Source organism: Lolium rigidum, chromosome 3, assembly GCF_022539505.1.
Source record: "Lolium rigidum isolate FL_2022 chromosome 3, APGP_CSIRO_Lrig_0.1, whole genome shotgun sequence".
Taxonomy (NCBI): Eukaryota; Viridiplantae; Streptophyta; class Magnoliopsida; order Poales; family Poaceae; genus Lolium; species Lolium rigidum.
Window position 1 is genome coordinate 364,813,471 of NC_061510.1, and position 22,256 is coordinate 364,835,726.

The 22,256-nt window shown below is 43.0% G+C and overlaps 3 protein-coding genes across 5 annotated transcripts; 1 reads left to right on the forward strand and 2 right to left on the reverse strand.

The window, feature by feature from the left end:
- Positions 1-263: 263 nt before the first annotated feature.
- Positions 264-8,615, reverse strand: LOC124704208 (GATA transcription factor 19-like). 3 transcript variants are annotated; one of them, XM_047236447.1, is made up of 8 exons: positions 8,436-8,615; positions 5,538-5,624; positions 5,341-5,456; positions 4,525-4,641; positions 4,322-4,427; positions 4,037-4,108; positions 3,888-3,961; positions 264-374 (listed from the first exon to the last, which is right to left on the reverse strand). In XM_047236447.1, the coding sequence occupies exons 1-8, from the start codon at positions 8,598-8,600 to the stop codon at positions 335-337; spliced, it is 777 nt and encodes a 258-aa protein (XP_047092403.1). In that variant the 5' UTR covers positions 8,601-8,615; the 3' UTR covers positions 264-334. The 3 variants fall into 3 exon arrangements, with proteins under 3 accessions (XP_047092403.1, XP_047092402.1, XP_047092404.1); XM_047236446.1 differs by lacking the exon at positions 264-374 and adding an exon at positions 3,595-3,726; XM_047236448.1 differs by lacking the exons at positions 264-374; positions 8,436-8,615 and adding exons at positions 3,596-3,726; positions 6,359-6,523.
- A 2,181-nt stretch (positions 8,616-10,796) lies between these two features.
- LOC124697353 (ATP synthase subunit beta, chloroplastic) lies at positions 10,797-11,549 on the forward strand. Its single transcript, XM_047229958.1, has one exon. It carries the CDS (start codon positions 10,812-10,814, stop codon positions 11,547-11,549), a length of 738 nt encoding a protein of 245 aa, XP_047085914.1. The 5' UTR covers positions 10,797-10,811.
- A 1,477-nt stretch (positions 11,550-13,026) lies between these two features.
- Positions 13,027-17,448, reverse strand: LOC124704210 (glucose-1-phosphate adenylyltransferase large subunit). Its single transcript, XM_047236449.1, has 15 exons — positions 17,266-17,448; positions 17,063-17,176; positions 16,760-16,933; positions 16,570-16,662; positions 16,110-16,193; positions 15,973-16,028; positions 15,713-15,806; positions 15,440-15,552; positions 15,107-15,179; positions 14,636-14,716; positions 14,217-14,303; positions 13,928-14,032; positions 13,728-13,834; positions 13,569-13,629; positions 13,027-13,364 (listed from the first exon to the last, which is right to left on the reverse strand). The coding sequence occupies exons 1-15, from the start codon at positions 17,431-17,433 to the stop codon at positions 13,263-13,265; spliced, it is 1,512 nt and encodes a 503-aa protein (XP_047092405.1). The 5' UTR covers positions 17,434-17,448; the 3' UTR covers positions 13,027-13,262.
- Positions 17,449-22,256: the final 4,808 nt, after the last annotated feature.

A 22,256-nucleotide genomic window follows, 5' to 3' on the forward strand; every position in this document is an offset into this window, starting at 1 on the left:
ATACTCAGGTTCAAGTCAGCCCACGATTAGGTTCTACGTATGATTTTTTTTTCCATTTTTCTTCCAAGGTAAATCTTACAACTTTAAAATTACTATCAGAGAACTGCCAAGAATGTTACAATAGATTACATTGCTAGATTTTTTTGTGCATTCCGAACTTGGGTACAATGTAATTACATGGAGGGGGTAAATATGGCACGTTGTAATGCATGCTTTTGTTAGTTTTGCTCCTTACACATCATTCTAAGTCAGGAATATCTGACAAAAACCTATGTCTCAGTTTATACACTTGAAGACCTGTCATAGTGTCATGATTCTGTCATGCTGTCTTCCGTCACTGGCGCAGTTCTGGTTTCTGGTCTTGTTCTGGACTCCTGATCAAGAAAATTGAAGGTTAGATAATGGTACACAATTGATGTTTTGATAAAACTGTATTAAGTCAGGGTCCCTAAAGTTTTCCATTTAAACCCCGAGGGCCATTATTGTTATCTGCTAGACTGACTTTGAGATGCAGTGGAGGGGGTCTGCTTACATCTCAGTGGCCGAAAATCAATTTTTATAGGCAACGGCACCTACCGAAGTGACGTCAGCTATGTGCTGACTAATTCTTTCACAAATGAGAAACATATTTAAAACATAACTGAAACACGAATATTTTTGTAAAACAAATTGTAGAGACATCATCAGTTTCAGACAGTTTCACAATGTTTTTCATGTATCATTTTATTTTCATAAAAGTTTCACTTGCATTTCAATTATTAGTTTTATAGTAGAAAAATGTCAAAAGCCTCATCAATCTTGAAGCAAAGAATTGACGGTAGATGTGACACCGGTAGGTACCGTTGCCTTTAAATTGGCTGCGTCCAGAGTCCATTTTAATTGTGGTATGGTTATGCTCAGCATAAACAATTGCTTTTTCATCGTTCGCACTGTCCTGTGCAAGAAGAAACACAAATATAATATCACGCTGCGCCCGGAGGTCACGGCGCAGATCACGGCGAGCGCGTTGCGTGTCCGGGAGAGGAAGGTGGCATGCTCGGCGGCGTCGAGTTCCGCCTTCGCCTTATGTCGTCGCGACGCGTTCGAGGAGGAGTCGGACTCTGATGGAGGACCACGACGAGAGCGCGGGCGTGACATGGAGATGGAGTTCGCCAGTTCGGGAAGTTCGATCTGAGCGGCGCGCGAAGCTAGCGAGACGAGCAGAGCGTCCCCGATTACGAGGATGATGACGACGACGGCGAAGGGTGCGGCGCCCAGTTTTTCGTGCTGGAGGGGGCGGCGACCCCGCTGCTCTCGGGCTTCGAGGTGCGCTCCAGAAGCTCACCGATCAGGACGAGCTGACGTCGTACGACATACATCGCGTCGTGCGCAAGGCGCTGGACGGCGGCGGTAGCGTGGAAGACGACGAGGCCTACGGCCGTGCGTTGGCTGGCGACACGCCCGTGTCGCGCGCCACCATGGTCGAGGTCGACCAGGAGCTGCAGTCCGCGAGGCAGCAGCAGCCGAAGTCGCCAAAGAGGATCTATCCGATGCGTACCGGATTCTGATGCGCGCCTGACTCTGACTGCAAGTTAAACTCGCTCCACGCATCCTCGAAAAAAAAAACTCGCTCCACGCCTCCAGGATCTCGCGTTATCAGTTCGTTGCAGATTTGCAGCCAGCACCACCTTGCTCTGAAAGCCAACTTTCACAATCTGCAGGTTCCTTCGGGTCCTCCTAGTCTTGGGGGTGCAGACCTGTTGCCACGCCACCAGACAGTAACCTCAACCACAAGTTATTTTATCAATCCCCAGACTATCTATTGGACTATTGTAACACCGAGAATTGGCGTGTATCGATGCAACATGAAAGATAATTGTTTGCAAGAAAAATGCAACAAAGAGAACAATTACTTCATGATAAAAAAAGGTAAACAAGAAATGTCGACTATTCGAGAAAATAATTGTAGACATGTCTTTAGTTAGCTATTTACTAACACACACGCTAGAAAATTACAAACACTAGAAACTTCTATCAAGATATTTGTTAGAGTATATATACATCGTAAATCCCTCTCTAGCAAGATAGTTAAAAATACTGAATTGATGCCAACACATATCAATATAAACTATAAATCTAAGTAGCATAAACCAATCCATGGTGGCATATGATTCCCCCTTTATGTTTTTGTTAGTTCCAAGAAGATTCACTAAACAAAGGGTTATTAGAGGGCAATGCTTCGATATAAATGAGTTGACTAAATGACTGTCATTGCAAAATGTGGTTCAAATCGAGTAAGCGTATTTGCAATGCGAAAATATAATAATACTACATCTTACATTCATATTCAAGGATAGTGTAACCTTGTTAATTTTGCTTGCACTATAGATATACGAGTTACAATAGTATGGTTCAATCAAATGATCAATACAAAATAGATAATGTGGTTAATTTTGCTAAGTGTAGAAAAGATATAGACTATACATGTACTGATATATTCACAATGAGTTATAAATAAGTAAAAAATGTAATTAGTTTTGCTAAGTGTAATGGGGCATATATTAGTGTTAATAGTATATTGATAGAATAAGTTATTATGAAATGCAAATGTTATATAAAAATATGTAGCGCCAATATGTATGTGTTGAGCGAATAAGTTGTAAGGAAATAAAAAAATGTTTAATTTTGCTAAGTGTAATAGAAAAATACATAAATATCTAATAAAAAGGATTATGGACCGTGGGTGCTCTAATGGACGCAGTGACCAAACTGACATGACCCTAATGATTTAATGTGGTTGTTTCGTATTACAGTATGTTAGCAAATCATGGTTATTACTTAGCTAGTTCAGTACATTTTCAACCTTGCACAGTGAAACAATTTGTTGCCACGTCTATGTCCTGCCGACGTCAACTTGTTACAACTCCCACTACTATTTTGGGGAGACTTTTTCTAGCTACTGCAGAGGTTGTCATCGATGTGAAAGATGCCAAGCTCATGCTTCAATTTGTGGCTACCCAAAGACTTGATCAAAGGGGCGATTTTCCTCCACACCACGGCCACTGATCGATTTAACTGACCAAAAGTGCAGTTGTTCGCCTTTCCCAACTTCAATTGCATTTCCGAGCAAAGATGGCAGGCAACTCATTAAAACTCGTTCAACGCCTCCAGGGTCTCTCGTTATCAGCCAGCGCCACCTTGCTCTGAGATTGAGAGCGTGATTTTCAGAAGATCCTGATTCGCGCTCCTAGGTTCCTAGGGGTGCAGACATGTAGCCACGCCTTCCTCCCCTTCCAGAGAATACCATATCAATCCCCAGCACAATTTTTGCCGCCTGACTGAAATCAACTGTTTCTTTTTTGCGATGTACATACTCAGGTTCAAGTCAGACCATGACTAGATTCTACTTATATTATTTTTTTCCCATTTTTCTTCCAAGGTAAATCTTACAGCTTTAAATTACTAGCAGATAACTGCCAAGAATGTTAAAATAGATTACATTGCTAGATTTTGTGCATTCCGAATTTGGGTACAGTGTAATTTCATGGAGGGGATACATATGGCACATTGTAATGCATGCGTTTGTTAGTTTTGCTGCCTTACACATCACTCTAAGTCAGGAATATCTGACAATCCTATGTCTCAGTTTATACACTTGAAGTTGAAGACCTGTCATAGTGTCATGATTCTGTCATGCTGTCTTCCGTTGCTGGGCGCAGTTCAGGTTTCTGGTCTTGTTCTGGACTCCTGATCAAGAAACTTCAGGGTTAGATGATGGTACATAATTGGTGTTTTGAGAAAACTGAATTAAGTCAGTCTTCCTAAAGTTTCCCATTTAAACCCTAAGGACCATAATTATTATCTGTTAGACTGTGACTTTGAGATGCAGTGAAGGGGGGAATGCTTACATCCCAGCGTCCATTTTGATTGTGGTATGATTATGCTCAGCACAAACAATTGCTTTTTCATCATTCGCAATGTCCTGCGCAAGAAGAAACACAAATATAATGTAAGTGCAATGTTCAATGGAACAAGTCATAGCACAAACCTGACGCACCATTTTACTCAGGTTAGTGGGATGCTGCTGCACGGTCATTTTGGGGGCATTCAAAGGACTTCTTAGAGTACCCTGAAATTATTTGTGTGTAAGTAGTAGAAATGTGGCCAATCGAAAGTAGGGATCATAAACATCAGCATGTGATAGGTAAGGAAATTTGTCAAGCAAGTTGCAATTTTAGGAATTTTATTAGATTCACAAGCATTGCAGCTTTTGCCTTTTTTACATGCTTTTACAAAGAGGAAACATAGCAGGCATCAAAGGTTACTAAAGTGAAGAAAGTACCTTATTTGCCCACATTAGACCACAAGCATTGCAGAGGGACCTTGGACCGGCTGGCCCCCGACGCATTGCTGGAGTAAGCCGTGAGCTGATGCCACAGTTTTGGCAACTAAGGAAGCAAACCAACATTATCACACAATAAACACAGGGAAAAACTTGTGCATATAAAAACATAAAACATGATTTGCACATCACAACTCACTCACTGGGTTTCTCGGAAATGATCATCCTCACCATAAGCTGGGGAGACACAAGCTGCAGGAGAGCATGCAACATCACCAAAATCTGCCCTGCCAGCAAACTGCCCCTTACGCCGTTTCATCCTGATAGTGATAGTGAATGAGTATATATATTGGGTGTATGAAATAAATAATCCATAACACAACAAAGATCAGAGCAGTCTCCTGAGTGCCAGATATGGATTTATACTAGGAACAGTAAGCAGAAGATGATTGGCTTCCAAGGTAAGGATAAATCAAGGCTGTAGAAATCTGAATTAGTTGCTTGATTCAGTGCCAACTCATGCATACAGTAACGTGATATTTCTTCCTAAACCAACAAATGTCAAGGTTTGATAACCAACTTTGCTTATGAGAACCATGAAAGCTAGCAATTACAAACAAATAGACTAGTAATGTATCAGAATGCTTTAGTTAGAACCTCTGGTGCACCGATATTGTCAGAGATTAACATTCCACTATGCATATTTGACATGCTACTACTTAAAATTTATGCTCGAACATTAGTGATTGGGTAACTATTCAAGACCACAAGTTGTCTCAGAATGGTAGGGTAGACATGACGCTGAGAGATTGATTAATTAGGTTAAATTCTAGTTTTTTGTCAAAGAAGATTGTGGCATTGTGAATGCAGAAAGCAGTACATCTTCATTTCTATGGTCTAAACGTGTGGTAAGTAATCAAATTATGCTTGTTTCATAATGTATTACAGTTTTTGTATCCAAGAAGCTAATAACTCTATGGCAACACCTAGAAGAGAATGGGCTTGTAATGAGTCTGTACTTTTGGGCAACTTCCTTGCGCACACCGTATCTTATTTTCTTATCGAAACATCTTTCCTTCCTCTTCTCGCGAAACCTTATTAAAGAAGCAACCCTTTTGGCAGCCACAGTTGTACTCTGCAGACATGAGATAAAGCTCTTAGAGAAACTAGAAATATTCACACAACCTTGTTATAGAAACTCTACAGCTGATGATACCTTTTCACCATACACGGTAGATCCGGCCATGCTTACTAAACCAGGAGGCACCTCACACCCTCCAAGCACCAATATAACAGCTTGAACCTGTATAACAATAAGAAAACAGCTACTCAAAAGTGTAAAACAAATCAACTACAAATGACCATGAAGATATAATCACCCAAACACTTGATCGATGATTTGTCAAAAGTGAATTTATTATATGATGGCCCTTTAAACTTAATATGGTCGCATCACAACTGACATAGAACAGGAAAAGCTGAAAAGATAAGCAATGAAGATAGGTACAGCACATCATATTGAGTTATTGTGGGCAAGGTCACATGGTCAATACATCAGTTGTGCCTTATAAAAACTTCAATCTAATGGTACCACAACTATTTAACACACAGAGAGTTTATTCATAACAGGTTAACTGCATGCAATGCACATCATCCTTACTGACATCACAGAAATTAACCGTTATTTATTTAAAGGCATATGTCGATTTACAGTTCTTGTTCAAGTAAATCCTTCACCAGGAGCATTAAATGCTCTTATATATACGCAATTCATGCCACTATCTGATTCTTAATGCTATATTAATTTCCCTTTTTGTGTTATATAAGGATAAAGATAAAACAGAGGCTTTTATGTTTTGCATCTGCAAAGATTTTCTATTTAAATAATACAGTATAACTCTATTTGATGAATTAAGGTAGACCAAAACTAATGATCATAAGAATGCCTGTTTTCTAACGGAAACTTGTTACGCTAGATCCAGAAAACACAATTAAAAACCCGGAGGAGACCATGTCCCGCCTCCTCCACGGGTATACCTTCTCCCCGCACCTTATGGCACGAGTGCTTTCTTGGATCCGATTGACCATCCAAGCTCATTGTTGGAGAGAAAACGTTGTGCATTGGTGACAACAGACCGTCCACCACTCCCCTCCTGCCTCACGCAAGAGCAACCTCTGTAGTGATCTTTATGGCGTGGTATATCTGGAAGCAGCGCAACGCTGCTGACATCTATGCCGCATGGACAAACATCGCAAGTCTGCACAACCCGATCAGGACGAGGGCCGGATATGGGTGAAGGCCAGAAGTGGGTCTCGTGACATCGCCCCCCAGTGGTACAAAAACTCCATCTCGCTTGTATAAATGCATCAAGACGCGGAGCTTCTTACGTTTTTTTTCTCGAAGAAAATATCCCCAGAGCGCATGTGTGCACAGAAACAGAGAAAATGGACTTCCATTTTTTCCCAATTCAGTACAACCACCTAGTAGGCTATACCCTGCTAACATGTTAAGATGGTGGGTCTTTTGTCGAAGCAATAACTGTGTCCCAAGACCATCAACAACCATACCCTAACACTCAAATATAGCACCTGAAAAAAACATTGTAATAACAGATAAATGGATACACAAACGCAATAAAGCATAACCCTAGCAGAGCAAAAGAAAAACGTAAGAAATTTGACAAAAACAAGACAACAGGAATGGCAGTTTCAGTTACGTTAGGCAACCAAACTTGATAGTCTACAGGAGATAATTACAAAATTTATTTAAGAAAATCATACTTAACCAAATATCGCAGCATCTGATCAACTATTCATCAACCATACTAACCTCCACTTCACCACATCACATCAATCATTAAAGCACATCAAGCAGGCAAAACGTCTGAACACAGTGGTGAACACTCTGGAGGCATTGGCCCGTGCTCCATGGCCTGGTATGCAGGTGTTGTGGCCAAATCCTGGCTGACACCGGAGAAGCGCTCGAAGACACAGATGGAAGTGGTGTTGCAGAATCATCCTGTTATGTGGCTGCTAGGGTTTGGGAGGGAGAGAGAGGGCTGCGAGGGCGCGAGAAGGCCGGCCGGGGGCCTTTTGCCCATGGCCGGGCAAGAGGAAAGGGATTTCCTTCTTAATCCTTGCTTGATTAGATTGATACGTCTCCTCTCCTTATATAGAGAGGTTTACTTGACCCCTAAGCAAACGACACTTATCTCTAATTAACCCTAAGACTAACGGGGTATACCACCATACCAAGCCTATTACGTACTCCAACACATCCTCGCTCTGATGGAGATGTCTGGAAGATTACTGCAGCTGATCTAGCAAGGACACTGGAGGAACGCGCTGGCGCTGATTGGAGATGGAGAACACTTCAGGGTTGTACCCAGGGGCTAGTGCCTGTCTTCCTTTAGCTGTCAATAGTGTTCTCTGCTAGATCGTTTGCTGTGATGCTGTAATGGGAGTAGCCTCTGTAGTTTGGTAAAATATCTGGGTGTTACACTTTGAGCTCCCCGAGCACTTCAAAACCTGGATGCTGTAAGTTTGGTGGTTTCAGTCAATGGTACCGGGGCGAGGAATGTCTGAAATCTATCGAAGAAAATAGCACATAGTTCAACAACTGAGCACAGAAAACTCGATTCCACCAAGAGAGGATAGGCATAGCCAAAGTAATGACAGTTAACCAAATGTAAGCACATATTAGCCCCTTTCCCTAAAAGCTAGAACGACAGAACAGTCATAGAGGACACATCTTTTGGCGAAGTCGTCCAATTCTGCAACGGTGCAAACATTCCCTGTTTGCTTCAAATAGAAAAGACTATCTATATACTAAGGCATAACCAATTCCTCTGAAAGTTCAATCAATAAAACACCATTTCATCAGTGCAATTCGACAGATGCTACTCGGCTGCAAATGGGGGGAATCATCTCCATAGCCACATTCGACCGTAGGGAACATGATAATCCATGGAACGATCGAATTCTACCAATAAACGTCTATATTAACTGATCGCAATTAGGCGCCCGCGCTCGCCAATCCCAGACAAAGTCAACACGGTTCAACGACGGCACCAACGGAAAACAAAAGTGAAGCGAACGGTGCAGAAGGCAGGACCTTTTGGGGCGGGACGGGGTCGAAGACGTAGACCTCCCCCTGGTACACCAGGGTCAGCTGCTCCGACGCCGCGCTAAGGAGCGCCTCCGCCGCGGCGGCGTCGTCGTCGCCGGGAGCCGCGGTCGCCGGGGGATCGCGGCCGTCCGCCGCGGGCTCCGCCGCCATCGGCTGGGGATCGGACGGTCGGGATGGGCCGGGACCCGGGAGAGAGGGGCCGGGCGCACACGTGTGGGGGATGGGCAGGAGCGCGCACGTGCGATGGATTATGTACACGCATTTACCAGTGTGCCTCAGGGCTACACATTTCGGCTTTCCGTCTCTAAAGCTGGACAGCGGTTTTTCGATTACCTCGTAACCTTCGGAGCGAGTTTTGTAAGTATTTTTAGGGCATTTTATAAAACTAGTTACAATGCATAGTATGATACTACTACATGTTACTATCTCCATAATACATGGTATCATATACTAGTATCACAGTGTTTTGTAGAATCTTAATGCAAATATACGTACAAGATTTACTTGACATTAATTTTTCTAGTAGTATGTGCTATGATACAGTATCTACCTATGATACTACTACTCTCTCTCTCTCTCTCTCATCCTTAATTGCACTGACACATCAGCATTTTGCATGCATGAAATGCATGATACTAGTTATGATACTCTCATTGTGGGTAGTCTAAGTTTTACACTAGTTCTAGAAGTATTTAAGGGGCATGAACTATGGCTTAGACTTTCATTTGTTTATAGCCCGCGGTGGATCTAGAACTACATAATAGGGGTGACACTTCACATGCAAAATTCCCAGTTATCATTCTAAACATCACAAATTTTAACATATTAGTTTAAAATTTATCAAAAATCGCAATGCATATATTTTAATATGACTTACACATCATCATAATCCTATAAAAAAAATCGAAATGTGCTTTAAGCTGCCTTAGTGTAAAAGTACTACATATCCTGCATTAGGGAAACCAGGATGAGAGAGATGGAGGGAGAAGGAAATTTGACATATGTGCAGGAAAAACTTTCCAATCATTCATGTTGATGATTGAGTTGCATGCACTAGTTAACGGTTTTTTTTTTCCAAAAATGGAAGGAAGCTCCCAGCCTCTACACCACTTAATTAGTGCACACATCTTTACCTATTGTCAAAAGTCCCAAAAGGGTACATGCACCATCTCCATATTGTTGCACCGAGTATCCCACTCCTACAAAGGCTTACATAACGACCACGTAAAGATCCAATGGATAACCATTTGGATAGCCAGTAAGAAAAACATATCATTCCGACCAATCCAAATAACCCAACATAAAGCGCATACCCCCACATAGATTTGTGCTTAAATTATTGCTAATACATACCAACAAATTTTCAAGCATATTTGCAACATTGGTACCTTTGAAATTTAAATGAGTTTTTGGACATTTTCATAAATTAATTCAAATTTGAATTACAAGTGTTCTCTAGTTTGGTCATGCAATCTTCCAAATTCATTTTAAGGTACCCAAATGTGATTTTATGCAATAGCCACAAACAAAGTTGGAAGATCCAACATCTTGATATGAATGACCCTACCAATATTTTTTTTACCCCATTTTGGAATATATCAAATAAAATGAAGATTTTTAAAAAAAAATTATGTTCGCATAAAGTCCTTTTATGTGCCATAGTTGCTAAAAAATTCCAAACTTGCAATATAACTTATTTTCAAAAATGTGTTGTCAAAATATATGGCTTATCTTGACTTTCAAGCCAACCATGAGGAGAGCCATATATGTGGCGTGGTTTATGATAGTGTGCCTACATCACAAAGGTGCATCCTCGCATGGTAGATAAAGTTCCAAAAGGAGGATCCAATTTTTGTCACAATAAATCGATTTTCCATTTCCCCCCTTACAAATGAGTTTCCTTTTTATTGTTGCCAAAACTAGGTTTTTTGTCAACCAAATGTAAATAACATGATGGAGACTGGCACCATTCCAATTTGAACAAAAATTACACCATATGTGACGATTTTCTTGATTTCTAGCTACTTTTCCCATTTAAATGAGTTTCTAGACATTTTCCGAAATTAATTCAAATTTGAACTGCAAGTGTCCTATAGTTTCGTCGACTCGAAGAGTTGCCATTAGTATTTCTTTACTCTTTTTTCGGAAGCAAGGGGGAAAATAATGCCTAAATTCTAAACAAAAGTAGAAGCTCAAAGCCTAATTAATTTAATTATCTCTTCCATTCCATGGACCCGAGAATGCCAACATTAGCACGAATCGTATGGAAATGTAACTCGGTATTCAAACAACTATTCAGAGTTCCTAGAGCTCCTTGTACGGCTTGTTGGAAAACCCGTTGTAGGTAAAACAGTACTCATCATGGAATTAATCAATAACATTGCTAAAGCTCATGGGGGCGTATCCGTATTTGGTGGAGTCGGGGAACGGACTCGTGAAGGAAATGATCTTTATATGGAAATGAAGGAATCCGGAGTAATTAATGAAAAAAATATTGAGGAATCAAAGGTAGCTCTAGTCTATGGCCAAATGAATGAACCACCGGGAGCTCGTATGAGAGTTGGTTTAACTGCCCTAACTATGGCAGAATATTTCCGAGATGTTAATAAGCAAGACGTGCTTTTATTCATCGATAATATCTTTCGTTTTGTTCAAGCAGGATCGGAGGTATCCGCTTTATTAGGGAGAATGCCTTCTGCAGTGGGTTATCAACCTACTCTTAGTACAGAAATGGGTTCTTTGCAAGAAAGAATTGCTTCTACTAAAAAGGGATCTATAACTTCGATTCAAGCAGTTTATGTACCTGCAGACGATTTGACCGACCCTGCTCCTGCCACAACATTTGCACATTTGGATGCTACTACCGTACTTTCCAGAGGATTAGCCTCCAAGGGTATTTATCCAGCAGTAGATCCTTTAGATTCAACCTCAACTATGTTACAGCCTAGGATTGTTGGCAACGAACATTATGAAACTGCGCAAAGAGTTAAGGAAACTTTACAACGTTACAAAGAACTTCAGGACATTATCGCTATTCTTGGGTTGGATGAATTATCGGAGGAAGATCGTTTAACTGTAGCAAGAGCAAGAAAATTTTAGCCCTAAAAGTTGTCCAAAATAATTTTTAGGTAGCCAAGTAGGATTCGGAAGTAGCCACAAATAAAGTTGGAAGATTCAATCCTTTCCTATGAATGGACATGCCAAAAATTGGACCCCATTTTGAATAAATATCAAAAAATAAAAATGTAGTCCTTTCGCATGGAGTTCTTTCAGGTGACTTAGTTGTCATGGAAAATACCAAACTTGATGTGATTCTTTTATTAAACTGTCCTGAAAATGGTCAATCATGTATGACTTATCTTGAGTTTCAAATCAAATGACCTATTTTGGTATGTAAAAGTTCTAGTTTGCACAACATAACAAATTCAAGCTTGCACATAGTAACAAATTCAAATTATTACAACATTCGACTTCAAATTAAAATTATTCTAAAGTTCAAATTCAAATTGTTTGTACATCAAACATTTTCTTGTTCTTGTTTTTTTGTTGGTTCACTATCTTGTTTCGGGTGTTTCTTGTTGTGTTATTCCTTGGAATTGCAATCTTCGGATGCAGTCTCCACTGCTAGTCAATATGCAGCCTCCGGATCCATCTTAGATGGAAAAAAATGCAGTCAGGTAAGCAACAAAATTTTGCCCTATTGTCAAATCCTAGCTAAGTGAATCCATGTTTAGTCGTTAGATCATATATTTTGTACTTGCCTAGCTGGAATCCAGGAGTAATTTGATCCTAGATGGATCCAATCCTCATCGTGGTCATTGGGACGAAGTCGAGCGATCCGGTTCCTATAGGGTGGGCGCGGAGTGGGAGTGGAGGTGGTGGAGTAGTGGATTGGTCGGTGACGGGAGCTGGATTGGGCAGGGACGATGGACGGGAAGAGGGGGAAATTTTAGGGACTCGTGGTCTCACCTACGAACAATTTAAGGTCCCTTCTCATGTCAGAAAGACAACCAAGCAACGGTCAAAGGGCCCTTGACTCGACAAAAAATGCTCCGTGGGTGTTCATGAGGCTAGTTTGGAGGGAGGAAGAAAAGGTGAGACTATGCATTGTGGGCATAACTGAGTAGTACTAACGAAAGTGGGGCACAAATATAAGAAAATAAAACCATTGAAAAACAGGCGTTGTATTGTTTCACCCACATTATAAAAGCCACAATTCATGCTCCCATTTCAAATACACTTACCAAGATTTTTCTTAGTAAGAATTACTCCCTTCCAATGGAACTAGAAAAAATCTTTATTTTCAAAGGTACCTTATTTTAGCAAATAAATTTATTGCAAAAAATATGATTAGCCAATGGAACTTTTCCCCAATTAATGACGTTCTAAAGGCAATATATTCAATATTTTTGCCAGCAAAAATAAAAATAAAAATATATTCAATATTCAAGGCGTGCTCCCCATAAGCTCTGCCACCTTAACCACTTAATGGAATAGAGATTTCTATTTAAGAAATATTCAGAACATAAAATTGACTAAAGCTTCTAATGCACATTGTTCAACTAGCAATAACCCATAAAACTGAAAGGCTGAAGGTTTTTCAGCATTATTGATGTCATGTTTCACAACGATGTTCGAGTTTGACAGCAGTACGGCGAGACACATGAATTTGTGAGCCAAATGATCTTGTATGCCCAAGGAACAGCTGACGACTGCTACACATCTTATTGGAAGAGTACAACGGATTCTAATTCCGGTCGTGAATCCTTGTGTCAGACTTCTCTCGCTGAACTGGAGCACCTGTTCTTCAGCTCAGATGACTAATCCGTCCGCAATCACTGAGTTCTTCAGTACCACCGTGATGCCGGATCGGATGTAGAAGCCTTCCGATGTCCTGTCTGACTCCTCTACACCCTGCAAAAACAAAACAGAAAGCCACAGGTTCAACAGTGCAGTACATATTCTGTCAAACTCCGAAGAGTGGTGCACTAGAAATTGATATTTTCAGCTTATGGCGAGAGTGATATTGTGGAGATCATAGTTAGTATGTAGACATGTAGTCAGATCATTTTGCTACTCTTCTTTAAGAAACAAGGTGGCAGATATCATCAAGCATACCTCAGCGTTAGCGATTGTCACATTCTTCCCTATCCTCGCGTTCTTGTCAATAATGCATTTTCTGTGCAGAACAAGATGTAGATATTTGGAGTGAACAATGATATACCACGATGTCTAATGTGGTGTGCAATGAGCTAGGAATTAAATATGTGTGCATACTGAATCGATGTGTTCTCCCCGATCCCGATCGGAACCTTTCCTTCCGCCAGCTGGTCGCCTCTTTCTGAATCAGTTTCGTAGAAGTCGGCGCCGAGCATTACCGTATCCTGCAGAAATGGAACACCACATTTGCTGTTATTGTGGAAGACTATATTTGATTATAGTTGTTCTCCATGCTTTTTGCAAGTAAGAGGTCTGACCTTGAGGTGCACGTTGGAGCCTATTCGAGAACGGATACCAACGACACTGTGCTCTACCCTGCAGCTGTCCAAGAAACATCCATGGGAAATGATTGAATCTGTGATCTGCAATGGTCCTCCTAAATGTCAGATGGCAGGGGAGCCAAATATTTCTATATTATTAAGGACGTGAAGGGAAAGTACCATGGTAATGACGATGAATTGCAAAGAATATTTGCTACTAAAATAGTACAGACAGAATTTCAAGAAAAAAGTAATGCGGGATGGGATGGGAGTCATACTATATAACCTTACTACTGCTGATCATAGATGGTGGTAGGTTTCTCCGTGATGTGTACATCGGTTTGCTAGCATCATAGAAGCTGAACCCTGGAGGCTGCATAGTTTAATCAAAAGATGATCACATGTTACAAAAGCTTCCAAGTTTTTACTTGACTTCTTGCAAAAAAAAAAGTTCATTGCTTGATGCTTATTATTGGTGTTAGTACATTGTATTTACTCTGTTGTAGAGTGCTCATTGTAATTCTTCCATCTTGTATTGACAATCATATGCATAACAGCTACTATTACACCACAGATTGAATAACACTAATATCACGACCGAGAATGTAGAAGAGTAGGTGAAGGAAAAGAAGAAGGGCTAGAACTGATAAAATATTTAAAAAGTAAAGAGACAGCTTTCTATTAATTTGCACAGATTAGGCATACCTGTTCAGCAAGGGCAAGATTTGCTTCAAAGAAGGATTTGATAGTTCCAATATCTTCCCAGTAATCGTTGAATAGATATGCCTGAAGAATTGAATATTAGATATCAGTGACATCATATGGAAGTTAAGGTTTAATGAAATGATATAGCGTAAAACACAGTATTAACATTTTTGAAACTTAAATAGCTAGCGCAGTAACAGAGAACTATAATGCCAATACTCTGGTAATAACATCATTCAATTTATTTATTTTCTGTTGTGCAGTTTTAGGTGTCTGACTGCAATAGAACAATGGATCTGTATATCATGCTGAGTTGCTGACAACAGCACATGCTATGTATGCAGTATGTTAATCTTTTACAGGTAATAACGGAAACATGAATGAACTAGTGACAGACATTATGTTCTTGAACTAGTGAAACAAGCTTACACAGCATGCCTAGTAATGATGGCACTTACGATGTTGACGTACCTTTACATTGATCTCTTTTGCTGCAGCAGGAATTATTTCAGACCCAAAATCATTTGCAGTGGGAAAACGCCATCTGACCTAACAACAATGCACTAGATATTAAGATCTACTTGTGATTAAGTTGTTCTATGGAAAGTGCACCTTACTGCAACATAAGGTATCATCTGAACATTAAACAGCTTTATTGGTACTTTAAATGTCAAATGGCATTTCACTAGAACTTTGGAAGTTCACCTTTTATTTGGAGAATATAATAAACTTTTCTTCCAGGAAGAATGGAATTAAATATTCAATTGAAATTAATTTGAGGTCAAGTAAGTTGAATTGACATACCTTAAAAGATTTAGAAGTAGCTCTTTCTTAAATAGATATACCCCCATTGAAGCTATGTATGGTTTCTTTTCTGCTTCCTCCTTGGGTAAGCCTAGAATAGTGGTGTCAACTTGCTGCCAAAAAAAGAGAATGCCTCATGAACTTCGATTTTGTTTTATTTGAATGCTCATTTTCAAGTGTGAACAAACTGAAACATTTTGCATTTGGCCATCTAGAATTCATTCTAATTTAGACAGGAGAGGTGAGTTGCATGAACAAACCAATACAGCTTACCATTGCCTTTAAATCAGCTCCTTTTGGTTTTTCACTAAATGAAATAACTCTTCCTGTGTCATCTATCTTCATTAGACCAAAATCAGATGCCCGGCTGACATAGAAAACAGAATTATTCGTTTCGCATCCGCAGGGAACTAACTAACAGAGTATTACATCCAATAGTTTACTATATGCTCAAAATCAAACTTTTGCCCGAACATAGCAAGGACAATTATTGTATTGAAAACTTCATTTTGTGCAGATGGAAAGGAAATCACCTATCATCAATAGGCAAGCAACAGATGCTGATGCCTGCGTCTCTCTGCCGATGACTCTGCATATCAAAATGGCAAGAACAATTTAACCATGCACTTTGACAGACAACTGCGAAAAATAATCCATATGCAGTAATTACCTGAACAAAATCCATGTAGTCCATACGGTAGAGATGATCACCAGAAAGAATCAGCACATCCTCTATGTCCTTAGATTTGGCATCCTAGGAAAGCAAAAACGCAGTGCTACCGTCATGTAAGTGGCAGCATGAGGATTTTCAGTAGAATACTAATAGTATAAAGCAAAACAAGGAATAGAAAAGTACATCTGAACACAAACAGTCTCTTGATTCTCGAACTGAATCATCGTAATAGGGGCACAAGCAATGCTCATCACATGAGTATGCATTTACCAAACACAAGTGCATGTATCTTTACCTGAAAAAAGTGTATGTGTCTATGTGGCTTTGTGTTTTCCAAAAATAGGTAAATGGCATTGTGCATTTGACACTACAATACCACGCTCATTTTTTTGTACCAACCACATTGCTGAAAAGCTAAACACCTTGCATATATCCCACACACCAAGAGAAAACTTACATCGAAAAGCCAGTCAAACTGCCGCACCGCGTCGGCAGTGCCCTGGAACCACCTCTTCCCCTCCAACCCAGGCCTCTGAGTTGCTGCTAAGACCTGAAAGACAGTTATCCCCATTTCAGATGATCAAGTTAACTACCAAAAAGATTCATTGCATCAGTGGTGTCCATATCTGAATTCCAGAATTTCGTACCTCGACGAAACCGTCTCCGAAGCCGACGCCATTGCTGAAATTGTAGGCCCTGGAGAGGTGCCGGTTGAGGGAGGCCGAGTTGAACTGGGTGAGGACATACACCTTGTTGATCCCGCTGTTGATGCAGTTGCTCATGGGCACGTCGATCAGCCTGTACGCGCCCCCTATCGGCACCTGCAGGGAGGGAACGCAGCGCCAATTCAACAGCCATGAGATTAATCTGTTCGCATTTGCCGCAGAGGAAGGCATCGACCCGCCGGAGAGGCTTGATCGGGCGAGTAATCAAGCTGTGCTGGTACTGACCGCGGGCTTGGCCCTGCGCTTGGTGAGCGGGAAGAGCCTGGTCCCGGCGCCGCCGCCGAGGATGACCGCCACCACCGTCCTCGGGTTCCTCGTGTCCACGTCCTCATCCTCCGTCTGCAGAATCCCCGCCCGCACAAACAGTTAAGAACAGAGCTAGCCACACGGACAGAAACAGGGTGGGACTGGGAGGATGTGTTACTGACGGCGCCGACGGCGGCGGTGGCGGCGGGCTCCGTGGTGGCGACGGACGTCCGCACGGAGAGGCTGCGCCGGCGTCCGCCAAACGCCCGTAGGCTCGCGCTTCCGCCGCCGAGCACCCCCCGGCGCGCGGCCGCGGCCACGGAGGCGGGGGCAGCGACGCGCAGGTCCATGGAGCGCGCGCGCGCGGCCGCCGAGGATCGATCCAGCCGGCCGGGAGCCTCCCCTCGCGAATGTCACGGCGGTGGGCGGTGGGCGGTGGGCGCGTCCAATCCTACTACGCTCCTCGTGAGTCTCAAACCTTTCCAGTGCTCGGCGGCAGCATGGGAATGGTGGAATAGGAAGCTAGACGACGCTTTAAACCCTTTCTCACCTAGAGCTCCGTCGTGATGCTGCCACTGACGCGTGGGCCACAGGAAACGTGGGGCACCGGGTGTCAGTTGGCTTGCGGGTTGCTGAGCGTGTCGTGAGGTTCGGCTCGGCGTCGCCACGCTATCCGGCGCGAGGGCCTGGCGTCCACACGTCGGCTCTCCCGGCAAGCCTTTGCCGATCGATCCAGTTAGCTGCTTGTAGTTTTTCGAGCTCTCGTGCCTCATGAGGACGTGGGCCCACTGCCTACAACGGCACGGCAGCCGGCAGCCACGAAATGGGTCTGGGCTTTCAGGCCCTCTAGGTGGCATATTCCAGATCTTCGTGCCCGAATTTCTTTGGAGACATCTGCTCCAGATCTTTGTGGGTTTGGAGTTTGGAAGCTTGCATGCTGGATTGTGATGGTGAGACACTGTGTGGGGGCAATGGTGACTCGTCACTCATGAAACACATGAGAGGAAGAGGTGGTTCAGAGCATCTCCGGTCGCGTCCCCCAAAGCGTTCCCAAAGGGATTTAGGGCGCGCCGGACCAAAAATGCGTTCCAGCCGCGTCCTCCGTCCCACCGGGGATGCCGGACACAACGAAAAGCGAGGCGGGGAGTGGCGGGGCCGACCCGTCAGCGGCACAATTAATTTTAACCTAACCGTCGCCTACCTCGCGACGGAAGTTATTGGCGCGCAGCGACGGTGCGGCTCCGCGCAGAGGGCGCGGCGACGCGTCCCGTCGCGCCTAGCTCCGCGTGCCGGCGTTAATGAGCGCCACCGCTCATCCGCCTCCCTCCGGCCTATAAAAGGGCGCCTCTCATCGTCCCTCTCACACACAAACCCTAGCGCCTCTCTCCCAAACCCTAGCCGCCACCATCTCTCAACAAGACTCGACGCTATGTCCGGTAGAGGCGGAGGCCGACCTCGCGGCCGCGGCCGTGGTCGTGGTCGTGGACGTGGCCGCGGCATAGCCGAACGCTCGCCGTCGCCTCCCACGCCGTCGTCTTCATCGTCGGAGATGGACGTGGAGCCGGACGTGCCTGTTCGAGTTCGTCCTCGTCCTCAAGGGCGACCCGCGCGGCATCCGGAGGCTGCCGGACTCCTTCGCCGAGTACGTCGGCGGCGTACGCCCGCGCAAGATGCATCGCGGGAGCATTCGTGCGGCTACTACCGATGGATCGTCGACGCGATCTACGACGCGCGCGGCAAGATGTACCTCAACATCGGCCGGGAGAAGTTCGCGCGCCACCACAGCCTCCAAGCCGGCTTCATCCTCGTGTTCTCCTACTTCGGCAACGGGGACATGAGCGTCAAGGTCTTCGACGAGAGGCGCTGCCGCCTGGACTACCACGGCGACAGGGACTCCCACAACGACAGCACCGACGAGGAGGACGACTGATGAGTGTTGTTTCTTCGCAGCGAATATGTGCACGGAGGTTTCTGCATGTTCGCCTCATCGGTAGAACCAACAAGGGCACCATCCTCCCGCTGGATTTTCCAGTTTAGGTGACTGGGTGTGCCCTCGAGTGTTCTTTCTTAGCGACGAACACGACGAAACCTCCGATGCAAGGCCTAGTTAGGTTTAGTTTATTTGCAATATTTTATATTTGTGTCCACCACGGTTCCAACAATGTATTAGTTTGTGGAAACCACGTTCCCAATTATGTATTAGTTTGTGGAAATTGAAATAAAAATGCCAAAAAAAGTATTTTAAATGTTTGGGGGCGGCGTTTGGGGGACGCGGCTGGGGAGCGACGTCCCCCAAAGGCGGCACGAACAAAACACGTCCCCCAAACGCTCAATCCGGCGCGGTTTGGGGGACGGTTTGGGGGACGCGACTGGAGATGCTCTTAGGATGACATGCGGGGCCGGCGTGTCGCCAGTGGTATTTTCTCTTTGTTTTTTTTATTTTATACCGACTAAAATGCCACATCGGCTTAGGCTTGTTCACTGCCATGCCACGTAAGAACGAAACCACGGTATCAGAAGTTTGGAGGTGAATTGTGACCATTTTTAGAGTTGGGGTCGTAAACTAGACTACGGCATAATGTGAAGAAAGGGGTAGAGCAACACAAGAACCTTGCCTAGTGTTAGAAATATGTAATTTGGCAATTTATATATCATTGAGTCAAAATGCACATATAATTATTACGCGGTTTTGATTAAATGGGAAACCTCGATTTGCTAGTTTCCTATTTGTAAGCCAAAGGTTGCACATATTTTTCTACAATTTTTGGCTTGGTATGCAAATAATTCGATACTTCAAAATATGGTAACTACTTTATTGCACATTACAATTTGTAATTCTGAATCCACATTATACAATGTAATACATGCCATAATTACACGCTTCAAAATATGTGAACTACATGAGTTGCTTTTGTTTATTTTTTATTTTGTTATAAAGCAATGGCAATTTCATTAATGAAAAATCGACGAGGAGAGATTCATCTAGTCTAAAGAAAACACGTATGACCCATTAGAAAGGCGGTTGAGGATGAAGATATATTTGGCACCATCGAGATATTAATCACATGCAGCCTATAAAAAATGAAATAGTCGATCCACCGCGCTTGAAGGCAGTGAGCGCCCTAGCCAGAAACCTCTACAGTTCCCACAGACTCAATGTCTCCAATTTTGAGGAACAAGCTCAAGAAGTTGGTGTTGGTGTCGTCATGGTTGATGAAAAATCGACGAGGAGATATTCATCTAGTTAAGAAAAATTATGTATGACCCGTTAGAAAGAATAGTTGAAGATGAAGATGTATTTGGTACCATCGAGATATTAATTAGATGCATCCAATAAAAATGGAATAGTCGATCAACCACTTTGACGCGGTGAGTGGCCTAGCTAGAAATCTCTACAGTTTTTACCGACTCAATGCCTCCACATTTGAGGAACAAGCTCAAGAACTTGGTGTTGGTGTCGTCATGGTTAATGAAAAATCGACGAGGAGAGATTCATCTAGTTGAAAAGAAATCATGTATGACCCATTAGAAAGAATAGTTGAAGATGAAGATATATTTGGTACCATCGAATCCTTAAAAATGAGATGGTTGATCCATCACTTGAAAGCAGTGAGTGTCCTAGCTAGAAACCTCTACAATTGGCACATGGCCTACCTTATCGGTTAGGGAGGTTCTAATGCAAGTTCATCCATTCAGTATTTTTTTAACCAACTGCCTATGCACCATCAACTTTCGGATTATTGTAGTACTAGGCAAAGAGTATGGTAGACATTTCCCTCTCTCCCTGTCATGGGCATTTCTCAGTGCCTACTGATCCAACCATACCATATTAGGAAACACTAGCCCAGCTAAACCAATTTATCTCTTTTGTACTACCTCCGTTTCAAGGAATAAAGCGCCCTCGTTTTACGTGTTTTTTATTTGACCAAGAATAGCTTTAAATAGATAAATATTATTTGTATGAAATTAGTATCATTAAAAAGTTCTTTTCAATACGAATCCAACGATACTAATTACATATAATATAATCAAGATTTTGTTCCTTAATTTTTATGGTCAAAGTTTGTCTTGGAATACGCGTGCGCCTTATTCCTTGAAACAGAGGTAGTAACACATATTAGTTGTAACCATATAAGTGCCTGCTAGGCTCGGAGGTTAATTTAAGTGTAGACTTACGAGTACCCTTGTACTTTGAGAGGCCGGTGCAGACCCACGCTTCCTCGAACGCGCAGAGCCAACTTACAACCTATAAATTTCTATTCAAAACAAGTTAAATTTCATACATAAATAATCGTGGTACCCATTCATTATGGTACTATAAAGACCTTGGTGTTGATGTGAATTATAATAATTATATTTTCTTACTCTTGCTACTCTTTTTCACATGCTTCCCATGTTTCTCACCTCGGCCCTCAGCCTAACTATCAAGTTTCCCTTGCCCATTTCTCTCCTCGCTGCACCCATTTGTCTTCCCGCGGGACCCTCTGCCACATGCAGTGGGCATTGTGGTGGTGCTCTGATACGTCTCCGACGTATCGATAATTTCTTATGTTCCATGCCACATTATTGATGATATCTACATGTTTTATACATACTTTATGTCGTATTTATGCATTTTCCGGCACTAACCTATTAACGAGATGCCGAAGAGCCGATGCTGTTTTCTGCTGTTTTTGGTTTCAGAAATCCTACAAAGGAAATATTCTCGGAATTGGACGAAATCAACGCCCAGGGTCCTATTTTTGCACGAAGCTTCCAGAAGTCCGAATGAGAGACGAAGTGGGGCCACGAGGTGGCCAGACACTAGGGCGGCGCGGCCTGGGCCTTGGCCGCGCCGGCCTGCTGTGTGGGGCCCTCGTGTGGCCCCCTGACCTGCCCTTCCGCCTACTTAAAGCCTCTGTTGCGAAACCCCAGTACCGAGAGCCACGATACGGAAAACCTTCCAGAGACGCCGCCGCTGCCAATCCCATCTCGGGGGATTCAGGAGATCGCCTCCGGCACCCTGCCGGAGAGGGGAATCATCTCCCGGAGGACTCTTCACCGCCATGGTCGCCTCCGGAGTGATGAGTGAGTAGTTCACCCCTGGACTATGGGTCCATAGCAGTAGCTAGATGGTCGTCTTCTCCTTATGTGCTTCATTGTTGGATCTTGTGAGCTGCCTAACATGATCAAG

What these genes read in the sequence shown, in the direction of transcription:
- LOC124704208 (XM_047236446.1), bottom strand. Translation starts at nt 8,600, where the DNA reads ATGGCGGCGGAGCCCGCGGCGGACGGCCGCGATCCCCCGGCGACCGCG. An exon ending in CTACCGTGTATGGTGAAAAG is followed by an intron (nt 5,457 to 5,537) that starts GTATCATCAGCT and finishes TCATGTCTGCAG; the next exon opens with AGTACAACTGTGGCTGCCAA. An exon ending in ATCAAAATGGACGCTGGGAT is followed by an intron (nt 3,727 to 3,887) that starts GTAAGCATTCCC and finishes TTTCTTGATCAG; the next exon opens with GAGTCCAGAACAAGACCAGA.
- LOC124697353 (XM_047229958.1), top strand. Translation starts at nt 10,812, where the DNA reads ATGGAATTAATCAATAACATTGCTAAAGCTCATGGGGGCGTATCCGTA.
- LOC124704210 (XM_047236449.1), bottom strand. Translation starts at nt 17,433, where the DNA reads ATGGACCTGCGCGTCGCTGCCCCCGCCTCCGTGGCCGCGGCCGCGCGC. An exon ending in CCACCGCCGCCGTCGGCGCC is followed by an intron (nt 17,177 to 17,265) that starts GTCAGTAACACA and finishes GGGATTCTGCAG; the next exon opens with ACGGAGGATGAGGACGTGGA. An exon ending in TGACAATCGCTAACGCTGAG is followed by an intron (nt 13,365 to 13,568) that starts GTATGCTTGATG and finishes TTGTTTTTGCAG; the next exon opens with GGTGTAGAGGAGTCAGACAG.